We start from the raw sequence: 23,661 nt of genomic DNA on the forward strand, positions 1-23,661 counted from the left end.
CTTAGGTTTGTCACTAGTCTAATCTTCCCCAAGACACTTCACTTTGTTAAGCTTTTGGTTCCCTAATTTGTGAAAAAGAAAAAAATAGGGGAAAATGTTGACCAAAATTTGTGATAAATTAGGTATTTAATGAAAAACAGTACAGTATGTAAAATATCAAACACACTGAAGCAAATCAGTCATAGATAAGTCAATTCACTCTGCTTTAGCCACTACCAATAAATTGCAACATGTGTTTTAAAACCCTTCAGTAAAATGCCATGAATTCTTAAGGTATTGCCATTATAATTACGTATGGTAGAGTTTCATTTTTTTCATATTATTTCATGCATGTATTTTATACTTAATTTTTATTTATTTATTTTGTCTTAAGCTTGGGGGTTTGGGTAAGCAAGGTAACACTTCTGGACCTCAGTTACTTCAACCCTAAAATGGGGACAGTAACACAGAGAATACCAATTTTTTAAAAAATTCATATATTAAAAGCATCTTAATTTTATGAAGTCTAAAAAGGTGGGTTTTCCCATTCATTTACATATATCTCTTACTTTTCCCCCTTCTCCCAACCCCCCATAAATTTAGACTTACTCAGCATTTTGCCTTATTAGGATCTGTCTGCCATCTAGTGACAAAAATGGTAACTGCAAGATCACCTGGTCGTTGTGCACCAGGGGAATGTTTCTCACCATTCAAGCTGTCAGAAGTGCTATCCGGAAACCATTGTGGTGTAAAGAAAGGAAACATTGATCTTGCTTATTGTAGCTGAACCAAACTTATTTCTTGAAGTCTCTTTCAAAGTTAAGTTTGATGGTTTCATGACTTGGACCCTCTGCCTCTGTCACTTTCTGTGTACATTTGCTTGTGGTTTTTCCTTCATAAGAAATGCTTTTCCTCCTTCTTTTTACCAGTCCATTTTTTTGTTTTGTTTTGTTTTATTCAATGTCTAGCTAGAGATTGAACTTCTCTAGTAAGATATCTTCTTGAATAAATTTTATACCATGCTGAAAACTTCCCTTTTGCTTTAGTGTAGTATTTTCTCACATGCTTAATAAGCATCCCTTGCTATACAAGTGTTTACTTCCAAAATTTTATGAATCTTTATGCTAGATGTGAATTTTACACTTCACATCTCCATGTGAGCAAATTTTTCTTTTCCAATTGTATGTGGATAGAACCTAGTTGGAGTCTGATGGAGGACCTATGATATCCAGTGCCCCATCTTATTTTTAATTCCTCATACTAGAATGATGTCAAATTCTCCAAAACTCTACTTATTTTGTTTCTTCTGATGTCTTTTTGCATTCAAAAGATGTACCTTCTTCTCATGTAGTACTGGCTCCCACAAAAGCTGCAAATGCTAAGTTACTTGCCAATTTGTACAGCCTGTGAGTGCAGTTGTGAAACAGTGAAATGACCATTGCATTGTGAAATGACCATACAGCAACTTTGAAACCTCTTTATTTGATCCCAGAATTTGCCATTATTTATAGTATGTAATTACAGTCCTATATTGTTACTGTTGTTAGTATGTTGACTGAACCTACTTATTGTAAATATTATAATTTGACATAAATCATGACTGGTATTAATGGTCATTTAAATAAGTTTTCATCTATGATCAAAAAGTTTGAGTTCAGTTATATTCCTACAATGAAGGATAGTTCGTATTTATAAATACTGTATTATATTCAATAATTTTGCATTTTTACCACATATTTATTGAAAATCTTGAAAGGAGGGGTATCTTTTTATTTTGTATGCCTCACAGCATGGAAGACAGTAGTGTGGGTAACAGGTGTTTAATGGATCTTTGTGGAAGGAAGAAATGCTAAGAATTTTAGAAAACTGAGATGTGGTTACTACCTCATTTTAAGGAATGCACAATAGCAGCTTTCAGTAGGTTCTCAAATATTTGTTGAAAGAAAATAAAACAATAACTGGCTTTCTGTTACTCTCCGTTATCAGATCTTGCAAGTTTGGGGTATGTCGTTTGCCTGTGCCCCCACCCCAACCAATTTTTCATCTCCCACTTTTTCTTGCTAGATTTTCTGATCTCCCCCACTTCCTTAAAACCCTCCATAAATTTAAATTTAGTCAGCTTTTTGCCGCCTTAGTATATCTCTGCCATCTAGTGATCAAAAAGCTAATTGCAAAATAATGCACCCTTAAAGAACCCTGTGCACAGGCACAGGTTATAGCCCCCTCTGATAGCGGTCTTTCATTCCATTATATATTCTATGATCATCCCACCACAGGACCTTTGCACATCTTGTTCTGTCTTATCATCGTCTACTTAACACCTACTGACCTTTCAAGGCTCAATCCAAACATCATTTGTATTTTATATTTATTTTATGATTATTCAATTTATGTCCAACTTATTAGAATGTAATTTACATGAGGGCAGGGAGCCTTGTTCTCAGTCATCATTGTACCCTAACCTAGCCCATTGAAGGCATTTCTGTGATCTTTGTTGAGTGAACAAATGAATGTAGTGCTTTTCTGTATCTCCTGGACACTGAAAATGCTTATGTCACATAAGCAATTAAGATAGCATTTACTTCTTTACGTCACATAGTTTATCAGCTTTTGAATTCATTTAAATACTCAACAAAAACGACCTATTGTGTATGGAGTTATTCATTTATTCAGGAAACATTAAATGCCTACTTTAAGGAATAATTTTATACAACTCCATTGTTTTATTTTTTTCATTAACTAATGAGGGAAATAGTAAAATGTTAAAACTGACACAACAGATAATCCAAAGAACAGATACTTAAGACAGGAATACTGAAGCATATATGTTAACAGATACCAAAACCACCAAAATCCACACCATAATAATTGCATCTATGCTGGACGCAATTCATCTCTATGGACACAAAACTTTTGTATTGCCACCAGACCTCCATAGGTTAACTTCTGTCCCTGTAGGGTTGCACATAGTCAGAGACTATGAATGGTACAGACCTCTATAGTATCAGATAATCCTGGAAAGAAATGCTAGACAATTCCCAACAGTCCTTTGACAGGACACAAGTAGTTGTTTGCCCATTTCAAAATCTTTTACAGTTTTTCCTGTAATAATAATCTCAAAGGTTATTTGTGACCAAAAGAAGAAGAAGAAGGCTATTCTCATTAGGTTTGTCCTGATTATTTATATTGGAACAGCAAGAATGATAATTAACTAACCATTTAAGTCTTCTTGACTTTTCTTGATAAAATCTTGAGCCATGCAGTATTGACCAGCACAAGGCCACAGAATTTACTTCTTTCTGGAAGTTTTCATAAGAAATCTTGGTTTGGGCTTATAAAAGTCTGTTCTTTCCTATCTTGAGGCTAGGAAACTAAGCCAAGACATCTTCTAAGTTCTACCTAAAATACCTATAAACTAGGGTGAATTTCTCTTGAAAAGTTCTCCCAATTTGCTGGTCCCTGTCCTGATGGAAGGGTACCTGTGAGGTTAGACTCTGTCAAGCAGGCACCAGGCAGGTTTTCCTGGGAAGGCATTGTTGCCATTGGCTCCACAAATATCGCCAGCCTTTGTTCCATAATAACTACTACTTGGTTGTTGGATTTGTGTCCAGTTGTGTCCTTGCAAGGTAGATAAAGGCAATGAAAGATGCAGAGTACAGTAGAATCAGATAACCCCACAAAGGCTTCCAAACACCATCCAGAATTCCACTGATAGGACACTCCATACTCTTGTTCCTTTCAAAGTCTTTTACAGTTTTTCTGACATGAATATGTATCACACAGGTGCTTGGTTCTGAGGGTATGAGAGGTAAATTAGCAAGATACCTGCCATCAAGAATCTACCGCTGTACAGTGGGAGAGAGAGAATTTAACCATGACCACAGTACAGCGGGATGGACAAGTCCCATGAGAAATACGTGTACAGGTATTCTGGGAACACACAAGATGACTGAGAAGGTATTTCCTGAAAGGGGAACTCGTGAGCCAGGGCACGAAGGATAATTAGAAAAAGAGGGGAAACACCACGGAGAGGGACGTTCTGGTAGACACATCAACACGTGTGTCAGAGGCGGAAAACACGGGAAACCTACAAGCAAGGAAGAGGGTGTGGTGGTAATGGAGCTGGCGTCTCTATGGCAAGTGAAGGCTTCAGAGGCTAATTGAGCCAGATCCCTCTAGGCGAAGGTAAGAGGTACAATATTTATTCTGGAAACTGTAAGGAACCACTGGAGGATTTACTTAAAGAGGAGTGTAGTATTGTTAAGTTTAAAAAGATCTCTCTGTTAGCAGGTTAGAGGCTGTAGCATTCTACAGGGCGGAGACTTAGATTTTCAAATGAGAATGGATGGGTACAGACAGAGATAGTGGGGATGGGAAGGGGAATAAATGTAAGAGAAGAGCTGTTCAGGGAGAGGCATCAGCAGATGCAAAGGTCCTGTAGTGGAATAAGTCAAGGCAACCATAAGGGACTGAAAGAAGGCCGTGGTGATGCCTTGTGAGTTAGAACAAAGTGACTAAAGTGGGCAGGTGAGGCGGAGCCTGGTCTTGCGAGACCTGACAGATGAAGAGCAACACAAAGGCATTTATCTTTTCTGTTTGTTTCCATCAATAAATATTTACTGAAAACCGACTGAAAGCTGCTTCTCTGCACTCCTTAAAAATAAGGCAGCAGCTGCATTTCATTTTCCTCTGACTTGTTGGCATCTCTTTATCCCACTGACATCCAGGAAGCACCTATTATATACGTACTAGTGTTTTCCGTGCTGAGAAGGCATATAAAAGAGCTCAGAGGTCACAAACAACATGAGGTGGATCACACTTCTCAAGAGCTCAGAGTACAGCCACGCAGGTGGCCACACAAACAAGTAACGCAGTGCAATTGATACATTGGCCAGACGTTTGGCCAATACGTGGCTACACAGAGGGCAGGTGAAGAGAAGGCTTTGTAGCATAAGTAGGAGTTTTTCCAGTAAAGACGAAGAGAGGGTTTTTTTTTTTTCTTTCCTTCATTTTTTTTTTTTTGTACCATGTCATCTCTTAATCACTTTATAATCATTCTTAAAAAAAAAATCTGTTCCCAGCTATAGGCCATATTATAAGTGTCTTGGTGCTTATTTCAGGAACTTGTAGATAATAATTTATGATGAAAGTGTTTATTGACCCTTGGAAACTTTCCTGTTATGCACTTCTTACTGTGAGATTTCTATCCAGGTCGGAAATAGATTTTTTTCTCTGAATCCATCTAATACACAAAATTCATTCCACCAGCATTTGCATCTGCTTATTATCATTCTAGTTAGAAAAATAAACATGCATACCTCTTCCCAAAAGTCAGTTGTATTAAGAAAAAGAGCATAGGGGCGCCTGAGTGGCTCAGTCAGTTAAGCGTCCGACTTCAGCTCAGATCACGATCTCAGGGTCTGTGAGTTCGAGCCCCGCATTGGGCTCTGGGCTGACAGCTCAGAGCCTGGAGCCTGTTTCAGATTCTGTGTCTCCCTCTCTCTGACCCTCCCCCATTCATGCTCTGTCTCTCTCTGTCTCAAAAATAAATAAACGTTAAATTTTTTTTTAAAAAGAAAACGAGCATATATTTTACATTATAAATATATTTAGATTTTATTTTTATTTTGTGTATTGAGATTAATATTCTTTTTCTTAGCCATTTATATTTCAGTTTCTGTCTAGTTTCATAGGCAGGTTTTCAATAATGATGTATCTGTGATTTATGAATCCAGGTAAAGATGTGCTGTTAATGGCTATGTATTAGATCCTAAAGAATACGTAATATATTTTCTGCAGTCTAAGCTTATTTGCTACCTATTATCGATAAAAGCTTTCTATTTACAAAACTGTGACCGGGTCTTTTTGCCCAGTGTTGTATGTTCTGGGTATAGTGGAAAAAATCCTTTATTTCCCCCGAAAGTACAATCCCTGAGTTCCAGTCTACCAGAAACAGTAACATAGGGATAAACTGGGTTCATAAAAGCTCAGAAACTGGTGATGCTTTTGCTAAATAAGCTGCCATTTTTCTCTATCTTGCATATGAATCAAACTGGAGCTTTTTTCTCCTTTTGTTTTTCTTTTGTGGGTGTGTGACCTTAACAAATTACGTAATTTGATGTCATCAAGCAGTTGACATATTCACTATGTGTCTGGACGTTGTCATTTCATATGCAGAGGCTGCAGTCCCTACTGCTTGATACATAGTCAGCAACTGCTAATTAGAAACTTGTTTAAGACAGACAAACGGGCGCCTGGGTGGCGCAGTCGGTTGAGCGTCCAACTTCGGCTCAGGTCATGATTTCGCGGTCCGTGGGTTCGAGCCCCACATCGGGCTCTGTGCTGACAGCTCAGAGCCTGGAGCCTGTTTCAGATTCTGTGTCTCCCTCTCTCTCTGCCCCTCCCCTGTTCACGCTCTGTCTCTGTCTCAAGAATAAATAAACATTAGAAAAAAAATTAAAAGAAAAAAAGACAATTTGTAAGAAAGTGTACTCAGAATATGCGCAGTACAAAGCTTAACACTCACAGGAAAGAAAACGTTAATCAGTTGTAATTCTAATTTTAACTAACTCTGTTGTGAAAATTCATCACAAGATACACCATTTAACGGCATCCCTATGTAGAAATTGATAGAACTGTCACCTAGCTAGGACATATAAAACCAAATTCAAACGTATGAGTTTCACAAATATGTGAAGTAGCTTCATAAAAAAAAAAGTTGTCATTAACAAAACAAACAAACAAAAACCGAGAATCTAGGCAGACGTAGATAGAATATAAAAGTAACTTGTGGGAGAAAATGAACAAGGGATTGGCAACACAGGAGAGAAAGACCTATCCTGTTCTCAATAAGTTGTATGAGCTTGGGCAAATTATGGAGCTTCTGTGGCGTACTTCTGAATTTATCATGGGTTTTATCAGACTCTGAGCTACTCAATGACAGAGACTCATCCTAACTCAGCTCTGTATTCCCAGAACCTAGCCCCACTGTGTGTGTATATGAGAGTGCTTTGCAATGTACTCTACAAACGTAAATATTAAGCTATGTATTTATCTTATTTTGTAATAGTTCTTTCTCTTAGTTTTTTTTTAGTTTACTTTTTGAGAGAGCGAGAGTGAGCAGAGGAGAGGCAAAGAGGGCGGGGAGGCGGGGGGAGAGAATCCCAAACAGGCTCCACACTGTCAATGCAGAGTCCGAAGCGGGGCTCAGACTCACAAACTGTGAGATCATGACCTCAGCCAAAATCAAGAATTGGACACTTAACCAACTGAGCCACCCAGGTGCCCCATTTTGTATTAGTTCTTAAATAGTCAATATTTTTTTATTTTTTAAATAGCAGCATGAAGTCTCAGCTCCCTCATAGTTTCGTTTGGTTTTAGTTCTGATTTGTTTTTCAGAGAGAATTGAATGCAAGGCCCCTAGCTGGCATAATGTTAAGCCTATACGGAGGTCAGTGTTATAATGATGACTGATTTTTAGAAACAAAGAATTATATTTTGTGAGTTTTGGAGGGAGGGGAAAGAAATGTATTTTTCCTACAGAAATAATATTGTAAGTGGTAGTTGTGTTCCTAGGCCATTCCTCAAATTACTTTTCCTCATATACTTTAAACTTGTAGTCATAAAATGATATTATAGTTACAGGCCCCAAATACATAGCTAGTAACCAAACTTGTGGAGAAGCTCACTACACATTCTGAGCAGGGGCTACAAGAACATATTTCTCTATACATTCTTTCCTTTCTACTACTCTCAGCACTGGCATAGAGGAGGGAGACGAGTAGGGATCCACTCCTGAATTATGAATTCCAGAAATTTGCTTACTCTTTATGGCTGCAACAGAAGAAAACAGCTATCATGGGTGCCTGGGTGGCTTAGTCAGTTGAGCATCTGACTCTTGATTTTGGCTCCGTTTGTGATCCCAGGGTTATGGGATCGAGCCCCACATCCCACTCTGCGCTGAGCATGGAGCCACTTGAGATTTTCTCTCTCTCTTGCTCTCCCTCTGCCTCTCTCCCCTGCTTGTGCTGTCTCTATCTCTCTCTCTCAAAATTAAAAAGAAGGAGGAGGAGGAGGAGGAAGAAGAGGAGAAGGAAAAGAAGAAAACAATTATCTAGATTGGGAGATCAGAATTGGAAGACAGAAACTTCTCTGGTGATGTCATGGTTAAAGTCTCCGAATTTCAGTTTTGCTGCCATCCGTTCAAAAGGATGCTTTGCAGCCATGGACACCTATAGCACTCAGACTCTGGCCATTTCCTGGGGTGCCTGCATGGCTCAGTCAGTTTAGCGTCCAACTTTGGCTCAGGTCATGATTTCATGGTTCATGAGTTTGAGCTCCACGTCGGGCTCTGCTGACAGCTCAGAGCCTGGAGCCTGCTTCAGATTCTCTGTCTCCCTCCCTCTCTACTTCTCCCCTACTTATTCTCTCTCTCTCTCTCTCTCTCTCTCTCTCTCAAAATTAAACATTAAAAAAAAAAAAATTCTTTAAAAAAAATTAAATAAATAAATATATGCCATTTCCTACTTACAGAAACCAAAACTCTTACAGGAAGTGACTGATTCCAGGTCTGATGCAAAAAATGTATAAGTTGAAATGAGACATTATGTTGGTCCAAAAGCAAGAAGCTTACTAAAGAACCTCTGAGGTCACTTGTGTTTAAAGGACACAAGAGCCAACCTGAGTGGACTAACACTGGATCAAAGATAGGACCATTTAAAAAAACAAATTATTTCATTGTGGAAAGAACACTTAACATAATTCAAACATGTTAAAGTAAAGAAAAACTTAGAAGAATTCTTGGATACCTTTCATACAGCTTCAACAATTATCAACGTGTGGTCAATCTTATTTCAGTGCCAGCTCCACCCATGATCCCTCTCCACCACTGGATTATTGTGAAGTAAATACCCAATAGCACATCACACATCATTTAACCTGCAAGTATTCAAGCTATATCTCTAAACGTTAAGAGCCATTTTTAAAATGTAATCATGGTATAGTTTAATAATGGGACATCAAACATCAAGAAGAATCTACTGTGATAGGCTGAGCCATATGAGATATGTACAAATGATGATGCCTTTTTAAAAACCCTCACAGCTCGCTTTTAGAGATCATTAGGTATAAACTCATTACTCTGGAAATTGTTAAGCAAAAGAAAGAATCAAGGATTTATTCTACCTCTCCTGTACACATTGAATTTCAAAATAGTTAATAGGACAAAATTCTTGGTAGAATGCCAACAAGTAAAGATAGAAGAAATGCTTTTGAAAAGCATAATTTTGGAGCCCCTAATGTATAGTTAACTTACCCAAGGATTATCACGGGATGCTAAAACCATCAAGTGAACAAAAATTCATAGTGGATGGTATCAGCCAACCTGAATCCTGGAGCCATTAATCAATCTTAGTGCCACTGAAAGTGAGACATCTTAACATTATGTGCTTCCTGGTCTGAATGATCTGCTGCAGTAAAAAAACACATCAACACCTGTAACATGTTCTTGCCCAAAACAGAAAAACAAAAACCCAGCAACTGAATCTATCCAAGCTTCCAGAGGTAACTGCCAGTTTACAGGAAGAGGATCAAATCACATGTCTAGGGACACAAATGGCATAAAGGGTGGAGAAAGTGGAACGGATGGTCTCTGAAGGAGACTTGACGGACACATCAACCAAATACAGTGTTAACCTTGTTGAGATTCTGGTCCAGATAAACAAACTAAAATATTTTGGGGGTAATAAGGGAATATGAAAATGGCCTGAGAATAGAGGATGTTAAAGAATAATTAATTTGTATGGTATGATAATGATATTTTGGTTGTGTTTAAAGAGCACTTATCTGTTAAAGATACACAATGAAGTGTTTCCAGGTGAAATGATGGGTTGTCCAGCTTGGGTTCAAAGCCTTGCTATTCAAATAACATGCAGATCAAGCAGCCTAACTTCATCGGAGAGCCTATTAGAAATGCAGAAACTCCGGCCTCATCCTAAGAACCACTGTAGAGTCAGAATCTATGTTTTCACCATGATCTCCAAGAGATTTATATGCATACTCAGTTTGGAGGAGCACGGCTTTAAAATAATTGGAGAGATGGGATAAAAGAAAGAAGATTGGCAAATATTGAAGCTTATAGAAACTGGGGGATAAGTACATGGGGACATGATTGATTATAAGTCAAGTAGTTTTACACCAGGGACTGACAGACCGAATCAGTGTGTGTGTGTGTGTGTGTGTGTGTGTGTGTGTGTGTGTGTGTGTCCAATCCAGTGATTTGTTCTTGTTTACTAGTTTGAGCTGTAAATGTTGACATAAATATTGCCTGATTCCCTCCCCTTATAACTGAACAGCTTGTCAAGTTGTTGGGTAATATTCAAAAACCTTTAATGCATATTTCTTTTGAAAGTGTTCTTGTCATGGGGCACCTGGATGCCTCAGTCAGTTAAGCGGCGGACTTCGGCTCAGGTCATGATCTTACATCTCATGGGTTTGAGCCCCGCACCAGGCTCTGTGTTGACAGCTCAGAGCCTGGAGCTTGCTTTGGATTCTGTGTCTCCCTCTCTCTGTGCCTCCCCCGCTCGCACTCTCTCTCTTTCTCTCTCAAAAAAATAAATAAACATTAAAAATAAAATTTAAAAAAAGTCATACAATAAAAGTGTTCCTTGCCAAATAAAATTCTTCCTTTAAAATTTATGAAAAAGACTTATTTAAACTACTAATGCCACTTTATTGTCAATTCCCCTCTCTAGGGACGCTTGAAAAGACCTCTTAAGAGCCTTGATAGTGCTCTGTATGATGACGACCATGACGAGAGAGCAAGCAAGTAAGTCATGATGGATTTTAGAATCCTACTAAGTGTTGTGGCTGAAAGGCAGGAGTTCTAGGATTTCAAAAGATAGTTGAAAGAATGTACAGTCCTAGAGATCAGATTTTGCTGCCTTACGGTGTTCTTCAGCAAAAAGAGCCAGTGCTCAGTGGAGTCTCATGGGGGATGAATCTTGAGATGGGAAGAAAGATAGACTTGAAATATCTTATTCTTGGAAAACAATGATGCCTACAGAAGTATCTGGAATAGTGTTAAAGGAGAGATAGAAACCCACCCAAGTTAGGCTCCTACCCACCTAGTAAAGAGGGGCAGGTTAAATGGCAGGAACAGTGATAATAGTCAATTAAAATAAGTTGAGTCACGGGGATAGGAGGGGTTTAAGTCCATGGTGATACCAGAAGGTGAAATTCTAATACAAAATGTTAAAAATAATTTTACTATAAATAAGGAAAATAATAATAGTAGGTGTTTAATTTTTTTAAACAAGTTTGACATAGGGAATGACTCTTTTTTCTCTGTTAAGTGTATCTTTGTCTATATAAAGGAATATGCATTCTTCTCTAAAATAAATGAATAAATAAAGAGAAAACCACATACCAATATTGAGAGTTAACTTGGCTATAGCGAATCCTCCAAGTGTTCCGTCTACTATTTCTAAGGCTAATGTCCCAAATCCCACAGAATTAGACTGTGTGAAAAGCCCTGCTTCTGCTTCCAGATTAAGGACCCATAGCTATTTGTTTTTTCTTTGTGCATGTACTCAAAATTTCCCATATTTGTATTGGTATATACACATCTCTATGAAGAATTTGACCATGAACCAGTTAGCCATTTTGCTGTTGTTCCACTGAAAAGCACTTTGGTTTTAAGACTCTCTCACTGCTTGAATGTAACCGGGGGAAGGTTCTCATATGCCGTGTGCGTGACTGTAACTACTAGGATGTGCTTCATTTTCCTCCAGGTTATCCTCTGAAGATGGAGAAGAAGCTTCTGCTGATTTTTATGAAAGCGATGACTCCGTTGAAGCAAGAGTAAAGACTCCTTACTCAGGTGAAATGGACCTACTAGGAGAGATCTTAGATACACTGAGCACACACAGCTCTGACCAAGGAAAGCTGGCAGCAGCGAAGAGCTTGGATTTCTTCAGATCAATGGATGATATTGATTACAAACCTACGGTTAGTTGATTTTTCAGCCTTAAAATCAAATGAAAACATACTTACCCTTTGCTATGAATTGCTTCATGTTATATATAGTCCTAGTTGGTCAAAGCGTTTAACCTCAAACAGGTAAGTAGTCAAATCTTCAAAAATATAAAATTTAACCACGAAAAATTCCAGTATTTTCCAATTTTGTGTCTGATTCTAGTGGTTATTGTCATTAATTGAAAAAAAATTTTATTTTGGGGTGCCTGGTGGCTCAGTAGGTTAAGTGTCAAACTTTGGCTCAGATCATGATCTCACAGTTTGTGAGTTCAAGCCCCACATCAGGCTGTGTGCTGACAGCTCAGAGCTTGGAGCCTGCTTCGGATTCTGTGTCTCCCTTTCTCTCTGCCCCTCCTCTGCTCACACTCTGTCTGTCTGTGTCTTTCTCTCTCCAAAATAAATAAACACCAAAGAATTTAAAAAGAAAAATCAAAAAATGTTCTTTTATCAAGCATAATAGTCTCTTATGATCTGATTTTATAGTTGTCTTTTTTGGGCACTTTTTTAGATCTGAAATGTTTCTACTTTTTTTTCTATATTTCTTGGATCTTCAAAAAAGTGTTTAATAAATGTATCAATTCAAGTAATTTTTTTATTATATTACTTTAAAAATGAGCAGTGTTTTAAACAAATTGAACTGAATGTTTTAAAAAACAAGAGATGGAAGTATGAATGATGGCAACCATGTTGTGACTGTAAGTAATTCCAGAACTTGGCATTGACTATACGAGGTAGCTGGTCTGTTTGGGTTCTTTGGCGGGAGGGGACTTGGCAAGTTCTTTTTATTTAATTTTTCATCTTTATTGACATATATTTATATATTTTCTTGTTAATAGAGCCATTTGCAGGTGTTCAGAAGTCACTATTGATGCTATATTTCTTCTGCGAGGAACTTCAAGTTCCCAGCCATGAAAGATACTAATACTTATTTCAAACTGGAAAATAATTTGCTGAAGTAATACTATAGACTCATTAAAATTTTTCTGAATTTGTGGTTTCTGCTTTCAGAATAAATCCAATGCACCTAGTGAGAATAATCTGACCCTACTTTGCAGTGGTTCTGGTGACCAAGTAGAGTGGCATCTCGGGCAAGATGATAGTGCCCTTCATGGCAAACACCTTCCTCCATCTCCCCGGAAGCGAGTTCCCTCTAGTGGTTGGACAGATTCTCTGTTTATCCTGAAAGAGGAAAACAATGAAAAACACCTCAGTGTTGACAATGTGAGGGGGCCCGCGGTCACAGAAAAGGCAGCTTCTGCTTCAGAACTGGATTTCCAGTTAGCTTTGCCTGAAGTTTCCAAAGATGAAAAGTGTAAAACAGAAAGGAAGGAAACACTAAGCCAGATTTCAGATGATCTGCTTATACCCAGCCTTGGGCGACATTCATCTACTTTTGTCCCTTGGGAGAAAGAAGGGAAAGAAGCCAAAGAGACTTCAGAAGATAGTGGACTGCTTCATGAAGTGGTGTCATTATGTCACATAACATCTGCCTTCCAGCAAGACTTAAACATTTCAGAGGAAAACACAAGTGGAAACCAAACTTAAATCAACAGTTAAGAGTCATGTGCATCTAAGCTTCTATGGAGACATTTTAGGATTCCATGTAATCTCTATAGTAAACAGAATTATATGTAGGAATGACAGTTGTTGGACTGTCTAAAAATTATTGTTCATTTGGAGCATACATTTTTCCCACTCATTCATCTCGTGAGTGTGATTATATATTGATTGATTTTTTTAAATGTAAAGCTAATTCTCCTACTGTGCTCTTAAATCAGGTACTAGTTTGTATGTATGTTGGAAGTATATGTTGAACATATGATTTCCCAGTATTTGGTGCTTAATGCCATTCATTTATTTAAACTAAGTATGCATATATAACCCTTGCACATAACCAGTAGCTACTATTCTAATCTGGTTGAGCATGAACTGATCAGGATATCAAAACTTCTCAAAACTAGCCTGAAACTACTGAAACTGTTGACCCACTAACTGCCTTAATCTTAAGCCTATATTTAGCATACTTTAATAATTTATGGAATTACCTGTAAATTTTGAAGAATAAGTTATAAGTGTTCTGCAGAGCAATAATGCCTTTTTCTATTCATTGAATCAAGGACAAAATTAATTTTTCAAAGTTAAAAAGCTCTCTTGTGGACACTGCAGCCATGTTTTCCAAAACGTATAAAGGTACACATTTACCTTTCACTCAGTGAAATATATGAAGTGCTGAATTACAATGTGAAATTGATGACTTCTGTTTACAAATGAGACACTTTAAATTTTTTTCCCAGTCTCTCTGTATGCCTTTGCTATCTAGGAATCCAGTCCCAGAAAGCCAAACATAACATGAACTATCCTGATAAAGAAATATTCCTATCTTTTTTTTTCTTAACTAATAATTCTACATCAAATATTTTTATCATCTCAAATTTACTTTTTAAAATAATCGACTTTATAGCTTAGAAGTTTTTGATTTATAGACAAATTATGAAGAAAGTACAGAGAGTTCCCATATAACCCTATACACAATTTCCCCTATTATTAATATCTTACATTGGTATGGTACATTTGCCACAATCAGTGAACCAATATCGATAGTCCATGCTTTATTCAGATTTCCTTAGTTTTTCCCTAATGTCTTTTTTGTGTTCTAGAATCCCATCCAAGATACCACATTACATTTGGTTGCCGTGTGTCTTTAGATGCCTCTTGGCTGTGACATTTTCTCCGACTTTCCTTGTTGCTGATGACCTTGACAGTTTTGAAGAGTACTGATCTGGTCCGATAAATTGTAAAATGTCCCTCTAATAGAATTTGTCTGCTATTTTCCTCATGACTACACTGTGATTATGGGTTTGGGGGAGGAAGATTCCAGAAGTGAAGTGTCACTTTCATTACATCATATACAAGGTACATAATGTCAGCATGATTTATCGTGAATGTTCATGTTGACTTTGATAGCCTCACTTAGGTGGTGTGTGTTAGATTTCTCCACTACATTTTCTCCCCTCCCTTCCTATATGGTAGTGTTTGTTTGGAAGGAAGTCACTGTGTATAGCCCACTCTTCAGGAGTAGAGCTTATGCTTCCTCTCCCAGAGGGTGGAGTAGCTACATAAATTATTTGGAATTCTTCTGCATAGGAGATTCGTCTCTTCTCCCTCAAATTCACTGTTAAATGTTGAAATTCATCTCACAAGGAATCATGCATTGACTGCTTCATGATAAGCTAGTTTGTCAGGAAAAAAAATCAGGAAAAAAAACCAGTGATGTTACGGTTAATTTGGTATTTGTGTATTCAGTATACACTCTGTACATCCCCAATCATGATTAGTTTTAAAAAATTGTCACTTTAGAAAAGATGTTTGAGAAACCATTCAAGAACCTCGTCAGGACTGTACCCTAGAACATTTGCTGAAAGAATTTACTTGCGAGTTAAAAAAGGAATCTTGGAAGGGGTGTTGTTAAAAACATTGCTTAAAAATATTTATTCAGGTCAGTCTTTAAATAATTTAAAGAATTGACCAAGTTTTTTTCTTTTTACAACTACATCCCAAAATCTTAAGTGGATATGTTTTACTGAGGACAATTATTCATTCATGTTTATAAAGGAAGACAAGTCTTATTTTCCTTACAAGGATGGACTCCGTATACATTAAGGAAAAAAGTGTTTAATCCTTATTAAGACAAAAGCAAGACTCAAGGTTCTTGTCAAATTTTGCCTTTATATAATTACAAAATTCCGTTTTACTTTGTTGAAGCGTATAGTAAAAGAAGTCAACTTATCAGAAGAGCTATTTTAAATGAGAAGGAAAAAAAGGTCATTCTGGTTGTGAATCTGCTTGGCAAATATTTCTTCATAATTTTTGAAAAGAAAAAGCCTTTTTTAACACGACTGTTCAAATGAGGCATGGGAATGGGAATATTGTGAGTGTTAGCATAGGTAAAGCTGGGGTTTTAGTCCATTTGCTTAATAGACATCATGGCTTCAGAAATGTAAGTTCTTCTGTCGTCCAGTCCCCTCATGAGATGTTTGACTACAAAACTGCGTTGTGAGGGTATTTAGCCACTCACAAGCAAGTTTGCATGAAGGTATTTTAAACTGGATTTGTGCCTTATTTTAACATGCAAAGTCAGCTTTTATATTCTGTGTTAAAAAAAAAACAACAGCAAAAACAAAATCTGTACATGTTGTTCTTGGAAAGAATCCAAAAGACTAGTATCCAAGAGACTACTAATCTGAAAGTATTAGTATTTCAAATCACTAACATTTTGAGTATTCAAAGTCTTCTCTTAAACTAGACTTTCCAGTGCTGCGGTGGATGTAGGGAGAGTGAAGTGAAGTGAACATGAATTCTGAAATAAACAAAAGTATTATCTTATTTTCTGCTATGCTTATATTTTCTATTATAACTAAATGAAATATTTGTGAACTCCCCTGCTATTTGAATTTTTTTTTTTTCCAAGCTACATCTGTTCCACAACAGAGTTGTATAAATGAATAGGACGTTTGGCTTTGGTAAATAGTCTTTCATATGGCCTCTAAACCATCATAATTCTCCCTGAATCCCACCATGGCTTTTATCCTCTTTGCCCTTAAATATTGCATTTGTGGTGTTTCAGGAGGGGATGGAAGAGTAGTGTGTGAATTTAGAAGCTGTCGTTTTGTTAAGTCAGTATGTTGTTAAGTGGCAGATTTTGATGGTTACCCACTTTAGCATATTTTAGGGAGGCACCAAAATATAGCAGGATTATTTTCCTGATTAAAAATGGATAACTCATCACTTAGGAAGTATTTATTGACTTTTATCAGTCGTGTGCAAGGTACAGTAGCTGAGGATTTTAGGAAATAAAATAATTAACCTAGTCTCTGCTCTGAAGGAACCAATTAAAACATTTGAATTTAAAAGGAAAAGAAATTATAAATCTCATTAATAATAATAATAATAATAATAATAATAATATATTTTGCTTAGAAGTTATTAGCCCAAGATTCTAACATCAAAAAAGTCTTTTAAGGCTGCTTAATCAGAAAGTGCTCTAAGTACAGAACCACAGTACTGTTTCCAATTTCATTAACTTTATTATTATAATGAAGTATAATAATGCTGCTATTTTAAGATATCTATTTCTAAAGGACAGACTTAGAGGCTCTTAGAAACTAAATGTCCTTGTTTATCTGATTGTCTGTCACCACTATGCTCAATCCTTTCACCAGGCAGCACAGGGCTCTATAATGGAATGATGCTTCTTTGCAATACTGAGGGCCACTTTACTTAACCTTAGGGCTAACTGAGGGTGTGGGTGCATGTTGATGGAAACTAATTTTTACTGTCTTTATCTTGATAATAGCATTCTCTAGAAACGGTCTCTGCTGTCCCTGCCTCTTAAATTAAAACTGTGTCAGTGCTGTTGTTAGGATTCTGTGCTAAGATCCTGATGGTAGAATTCAGGAATGTTCATGAATTAGTTGTTTCTTAAATATCGTGAAGTAGACTCATGATCAAGAGGAGAAAACTGTGAATGTTCTCATAATCAGCACTAGATCTCCCTTCTCATGCAGAAAATCTGGATTTTCAGGAAAAGATTATTTTCATGAATAAATTTTCTAATGCAAATGCCATTTTGTTTAGCGGAACAGACCCTGATTCTGGGTAGATATTTGTAAATGAGAATGTAAGTTTCAGAAAGTAAAATGAATACCCAAATCTCATCCCCCAAAGCACTTCTTATAAGGAAATAACTTTCACAGAGTCTCTGTCAGTACTCACATCTTTCCTGTGTCGCGCCCAGTACTTTGTTCATGTCTGTTTCTTAAAGCTTACTTAAGAGGCAGAATTATTTTTGAGCAAACCGCTTCGCATTTTCATTTGGTCATGATAGGGAATTATGTGTATTTAGAAAGATGCACATTTTATTTTGAAAATAATAGGATTTTGTGCAATATTTTTCCTGCATAATTTAGTTTATATAAATATGCACATCTGCTTTTCTAGCAGATGCCTTAAGGTCATGTTTTTCAGTATTTGTGTAAAATTGTATGTAGCAATGTTCTATGTGATTTTAGAAAAAAAAATCCTTTATATTGTTGGCAGGAGAAATGTTTTTGTTTATTTAAAGTAATTATGGATATTGCATTATTGTATCATAACTAACTGCCTCAGCAACAATAAATATGCAATAAGGAAATCCTGAACCTTAGGTTAGTATTGACAATACTATTACTTTAAAAGAAATGTATATAGTGCAAAATGCTGATTTTACATGTGTACATGTAACAGATATTCAGTTCTACCACATAAATCTAAATGGCATTTGTATGGTGATGACCACATATGTAGATTGTAATATCCTTTGTGATGAATCTTTGGTAAGATTTATAAAGGGCATTGCCAATACTCCTTGACTGTCTATAAATTAAGTTAATTTTTGTATGATGTACAGTTTGTTTAACCTTAGAGCTTCTATAGATTTCTACTTTTATTATACTTGAACGAGGCAGAAAAGCACTGTGGAATATCTGTAGCTCTGGATGCGATCTGCAAACATACCAAAAAATTAAACAAGGTACTGAACAACAATATTAGCTGGATACTTTCTATCCAGAAAGCTGTGTTTTTTTTTTCAAACCATCCTTTAATTAAGTAATTTAAAACATGCAATCTTTTATCTTAAAAGATTGCAAAGTCACAAATGATTACCTCTTTGATATGATAAATGTCCAGGTCTCTTTTGTCTCTGTGTTATTTCACTTCTCAGATGAGAGCCTTAATGAGGTACCTTAACAAATCCACCCTCTGGTTGGTTATGTGATGTTTAGGAAAGGACAGAATTAGAACCCTGTGCATGCTAAATGCACCACAGGCATCAAGTATAACTTCCATGTGGTAATTTTGAGAACCATCTAATGATCATATACCAAAAACAGGACTTCTTGACTCTGTTACGATTTAGTACTTACAGCAATGCCTAAAACAGCAAGCAAGTATGAACTGCATGAAGTCCACAACTTAGTATGCATAAAGGTTTTTTTTTTCTATAAAAGGTACATGAGGGGTTCAAAATGGAGCTTTTCCAAAGGTTATTTCTTTTGCTTTAAATGACTAACTGTTTAAAAGTACTGAACATCTTGAGCTTTTTTGCTAGACATGGTGACAGATATCTGTAAAAACCTACCCAGCATTGAGAGTTGTTTCAGTGTTCTTGCATCCTTGAGGCTACAGTATAAATCATCTCTAAAGTTGACTACTATTGGGAGGACATTGTGCATAAAAGTGTTGTTTGGGGATTTTTAAAAAAATATGCAAACGCAAATATTGGATGAACTACATACTACCATAAAGTGCCCAACAATGCAGTTATGAAATAAAATTGGTCATAATTAAACTTTTGCATGGTGGTGACTCTTCTTTTATAATTAGCCAGTTATTCCCTCGGTGTTCTAGGTGACCTGCTGTCGGACCCAACTGTCTTCATCCCTGAGCTTTGTAACTGTTGCAGTGTAACTTCAAGCCTGAATCTTTCTGACAGGTCTGTTCGAGAGGTATCCATTCCTTCATGTATGGTCAACTAATTATATTCAGTTCTAAAATCATAGAATAGGTAAGTAGAATGTCACCAAATGTACCAGAGCAGGACCATCCAAGCCAAACGACTGTATTTATTGACTTTCGTTTACAAGTTGAGGACAGAGGTGAAATACAGTAAAGTATATGAACAATGCTCTAGAGACTGGAAGGGTGACTGTCTCATCCAAGAGCTATGATAGTTGCACCTAGGGAAAAAGTCAAATTCCTACTGAAATGAACATGAAATTTCCCTTCAGTTGCAGAATTTTGGGGGGGTAATATGCTGAGATTGTCTTGTTTCCATAGAAGCAGCTATGGTCTGACAACAAGAAAAGAGATATTATCCTTGTACACGTAAAGTTTAGCTAACTTTTATTGATTTTTAAAAAAAGTTAACTTTTTAAAAATCAAAGTATAGTTGACATGTAATGTTATATTAGTTTCAGGTATATATTGATTTGGATTTTTTACATTTTGCCTACCACATTCACAAGGGTTAGTTTCAATACCTCTCAGTGTCTGTGTATGAGAGATGGTCATATCTTTATTTTATTAATGCAGAAACAAAAAACACAATTTCCTTATGTATAAGTGAAAGAAAATATCCTCTTTGGAGTATTATTATGTAGTGAGTCTGAGAATTTTCTTGCCTAGAAGTAACAGAATGAGTTACACATAAAAGCACACATAAAAAATTTGCATATACATGAAAAATATAGTATGAATAGCATAAAAATAAAATAGTGTACTGTGGATGTTTCCAGGTGAATTAAAACCTTCCCCCAAGTTCTGCCATTGATTTGAGTCTGTTACTTAATTTCCCTGAAGCTTTCCATCTCTTTATTTAAAATAGAAGTTATCTGTTCTTAGAATGAATTATTACTGAGAAACTGTTGTGTAGATGTTTGAATTCATGGTATTTTGGAGTATGAAACTGTAACATAAAGCTATATGAATCTTATATTTATCTAATCCGGTAGCTCTCAAACCTAGCTTTTTATTAGAACTAGCTGCACAACTTTAAAAAGAAGAAAAAAAGAAAGCACCTAGACCGTGCCCTTAAGAGTTGCTGGAGTAGATACTGTAATTACTCCCATGTAGACCTGAAGAAACTGAGGAATAAAATAGGTTGGTAATATACTTAATGCCCCATACCAACAAATGACCAAGCTGGGGTATGAACCTGACAGTTTGGTTTCAGCCTCCATTCTGTTAGGCAGAAATGCAGGACAGAAATTAAATGGCATGCCCAACATGGATTCCCCGTATGATTTTCTTTTCTATCGACTTTCCCCTTTATTGGACAAGACTTTTTTTTTTTTTTCCACAAAATGTACTATGCAAGATTTTAATTTTTTGAGTACAGAATTTCCTGATAACATTTGGTAAGATTGTGTTAATGTACAGATTCTTCATTTCTCTCTTTTTTTCCCCCATACTCTCCAGCTCAGTTAATTCAATCCCACCTAACCTTTGTATTATATATACATGTTCTCTGTAGTATCTCTTCCCTTTCTTTCATCCCTTTTAATTTTAGGTGCAGTTGTTGGATAGCAGGTCAGGGAGCCCCATTTTGACTATGCATGGTAACTGTAAGAGAATGCTTGGTGAGACCAATTTTGAGAAAAAGGAAAGGTATAACTTAAGAATTTTTTAATGTGGAGCCACTGTTACACGAAGCTGTTCAGAGCATCTGAACACCCTTTCAACATCTTCACAGATGTTATCTACAACATTTTTATTTTTCTCCTGTTCAAGAAGCAGCATTGGTGACAAACGTCTTACTCTTCAGTTTGGTTTTGTTACTTTAGAATCACACTTATTCTTTTTTAATGTTTATTACTTTTGAGAGAGAGAGAGAGAGAGAGAGACAGCATGAGTGGGGGATGGGCAGAGAGAGAGGGAGACACAGAATTCGAAGCAGGCTCCTGGCTCTGAGCTGATAGCCCCCAACACGAGGCTCGAACCCATGAACTGCAAGATCATGACCTGAGCTGAAGTTGGACACTTAACCTACTGAGCCACCCAAATGTCCCTGAATCAAACTTACTTCAAATATGGAGACTGTTTCTTGTTGATGGTGTTTTCTAGTAACTGGCTTTAATTTTAAAGAATGTATTGAAAATGCACAAATTCCTTTTTAAAACTCCAGTTTCTAATTTGAGGTCTCACTTTGAGATACCGAAATAAACTGATGGTATTCGTTTAGAATTTAACTCAATTTTCTCCCAAATGTAAACTTAAAAAAGCATATTGAAGCAATAGCTGAGTTTTCAGAGATTTGATAAATGTCCGAATTAGATACAACCCATTAGGCAAAAATCCCAACTTGTGAGACAGACGTGAGGAGGAAATGCTCTGTTTTATATTATTGGCTCCTTATATATGGGATATGCTTATTGATAGACTGTTAGAAAGCCTCTTGAGTTTCTAAACAAATGACAGTTGAGAGGCACTTGAAATTAGTCTTTTCAAAACTTCCTGCTAGAAAAATGTAAGCAATGATTTCTCATCAAAATTATATTTAAAAACCGGGTGATCACATTATAGCAAAGTAACATTCTGTACAACTACCAAGGAATACTATTGGGGGGGATTGTTGCAGAGTTTTGGTACTGATATGTATTTGATATTGATATGTATTGATATTGACATTGATATGTATTGATACAACCTGCCGTTGTAAGGCGAACTAAAAGTCTCTGGAGATTTTGATTTCAAGATTTTAAAAGGATTTTCAAGTGGCTTTGCTAACACTATTTTATTACAAGGTGTAGGTTAGTCTGGGGTAACGGTGTTAACAGTAGAGACCATTATGTATTTTTTAACGTTTAAAGTGAATAACGTATACAACAAGCAACTGACATTCAGTTTGTTCCAGTGATTTCTCTACACGTTTGTTTAATGATTTTGAAAATGTTAGCAAAGCAGGGAAGAATTTAGAGGTCATTTAAGACTTATTTGTATTTAAATTATTTGATAGAATCTCATCACACTCGACCCTTGGCACATTGTAAAGCAGGTCATGATCTCCTTTTGACATCACGGGTATTTTGAATGACATACTCAGCAATGTGGAAATTTCAGCCTAATTAGGTGCCTCTTATTCTGTGATTTGTCTTGGGTATCCTTGCTTATGGGTTGAACTTTTTTTTTTTTTTTAACCTTTCTCATCCTATTACATTTTAAATGTCACCAGACCAGTGTTTATATAGTTGGCTTCTCCCTTCCCTCTCTTTTCTATCCATTACTACCTCTTCCGCATAGGAGCATTTCTTTCGGAGCTCTGCTACTTTTTCTGCCCTGGACAGCAAAACAACCTCCTTTCAGGATAATTGACTCTTTTCAGAAATTTCTTGGCCGTTTTGTGCAATCTTTTCTACCACCACTGTTTCTCATCCCAGGTAAGATTTCAGAAAGTATGTTTGATTTCAATTAATTATGTTGTACTTGGCACCAAATGCAAGACATTTGGTGATTTTTTTTTCATTATGTGAATGAACTGGATCATTTCTCTATCAAATGTGAGAGAAGTATTAATACATGTACTGGTTTTAAAATCAGATTTGTATGTTCCAGATATGTTTGAATAATTCAAAACATGCATTCTGATAACCTCACGTGGGCTGGGAAGTTCTGGAAACCCTAGAGGTCTGGGCATCTGTGAAACTGTCAGCAAAAGAATGAGTTGGGGAGTTGAGGCAGGAGGAGGGGACCCTCAGATCCCTGGGCTCTGAGAGAGCTCAGATCCCTGGATTTAATTAACTTCAGTGTTCTGACACCCAGAAGGTGAGAGTTGCAGAAATGTAGGGAGATGCCTAGGAGTCACCAGCTAGCTCAGTTTGCTCCCTTGTCTTAGATGGAAGAGGTAGCAGAAATTGATTAAGGGGTAGACTTTAAATCAGAATAGAATAATCTGTACTGAAAAGTAAATAGTATTGAACAAAGTTAGATTTCCTTCCATGGGTCATAAAGGGCGATTATGCTGATACACAAGAAAGTTTAGTGGGTCACAACACTGATGGGGGAAAAATAGCTATATCTATTTTACACTCACATGGCAGTTTGTTGCTATAATTA

The 23,661-nt window shown here is 36.6% G+C and overlaps 1 protein-coding gene across 3 annotated transcripts in view; it reads left to right on the top strand.

The window, feature by feature from the left end:
- The window catches only part of DENND1B (DENN domain containing 1B), a 268,631-nt gene extending 249,232 nt beyond the window's left edge, over positions 1–19,399 (top strand). For all 3 annotated transcript variants that reach the window (XM_086694708.1, XM_086694709.1, XM_025921071.2), the window contains 3 exons: positions 10,731–10,804; positions 11,769–11,985; positions 13,021–19,399. In XM_086694708.1, the coding sequence (XP_086550834.1) occupies positions 10,731–10,804; positions 11,769–11,985; positions 13,021–13,557 (828 nt within the window). In that variant the 3' untranslated portion in view covers positions 13,558–19,399. The remainder of the gene's footprint in view (positions 1–10,730; positions 10,805–11,768; positions 11,986–13,020) is intronic.
- The last annotated feature ends 4,262 nt before the right edge of the window (positions 19,400–23,661 follow it).

The sequence above is a fragment of the Puma concolor genome, chromosome E4, assembly GCF_028749965.1.
Source record: "Puma concolor isolate L17-30 chromosome E4, mPumCon1.1.hap2, whole genome shotgun sequence".
NCBI lineage: Eukaryota > Metazoa > Chordata > Mammalia > Carnivora > Felidae > Puma > Puma concolor.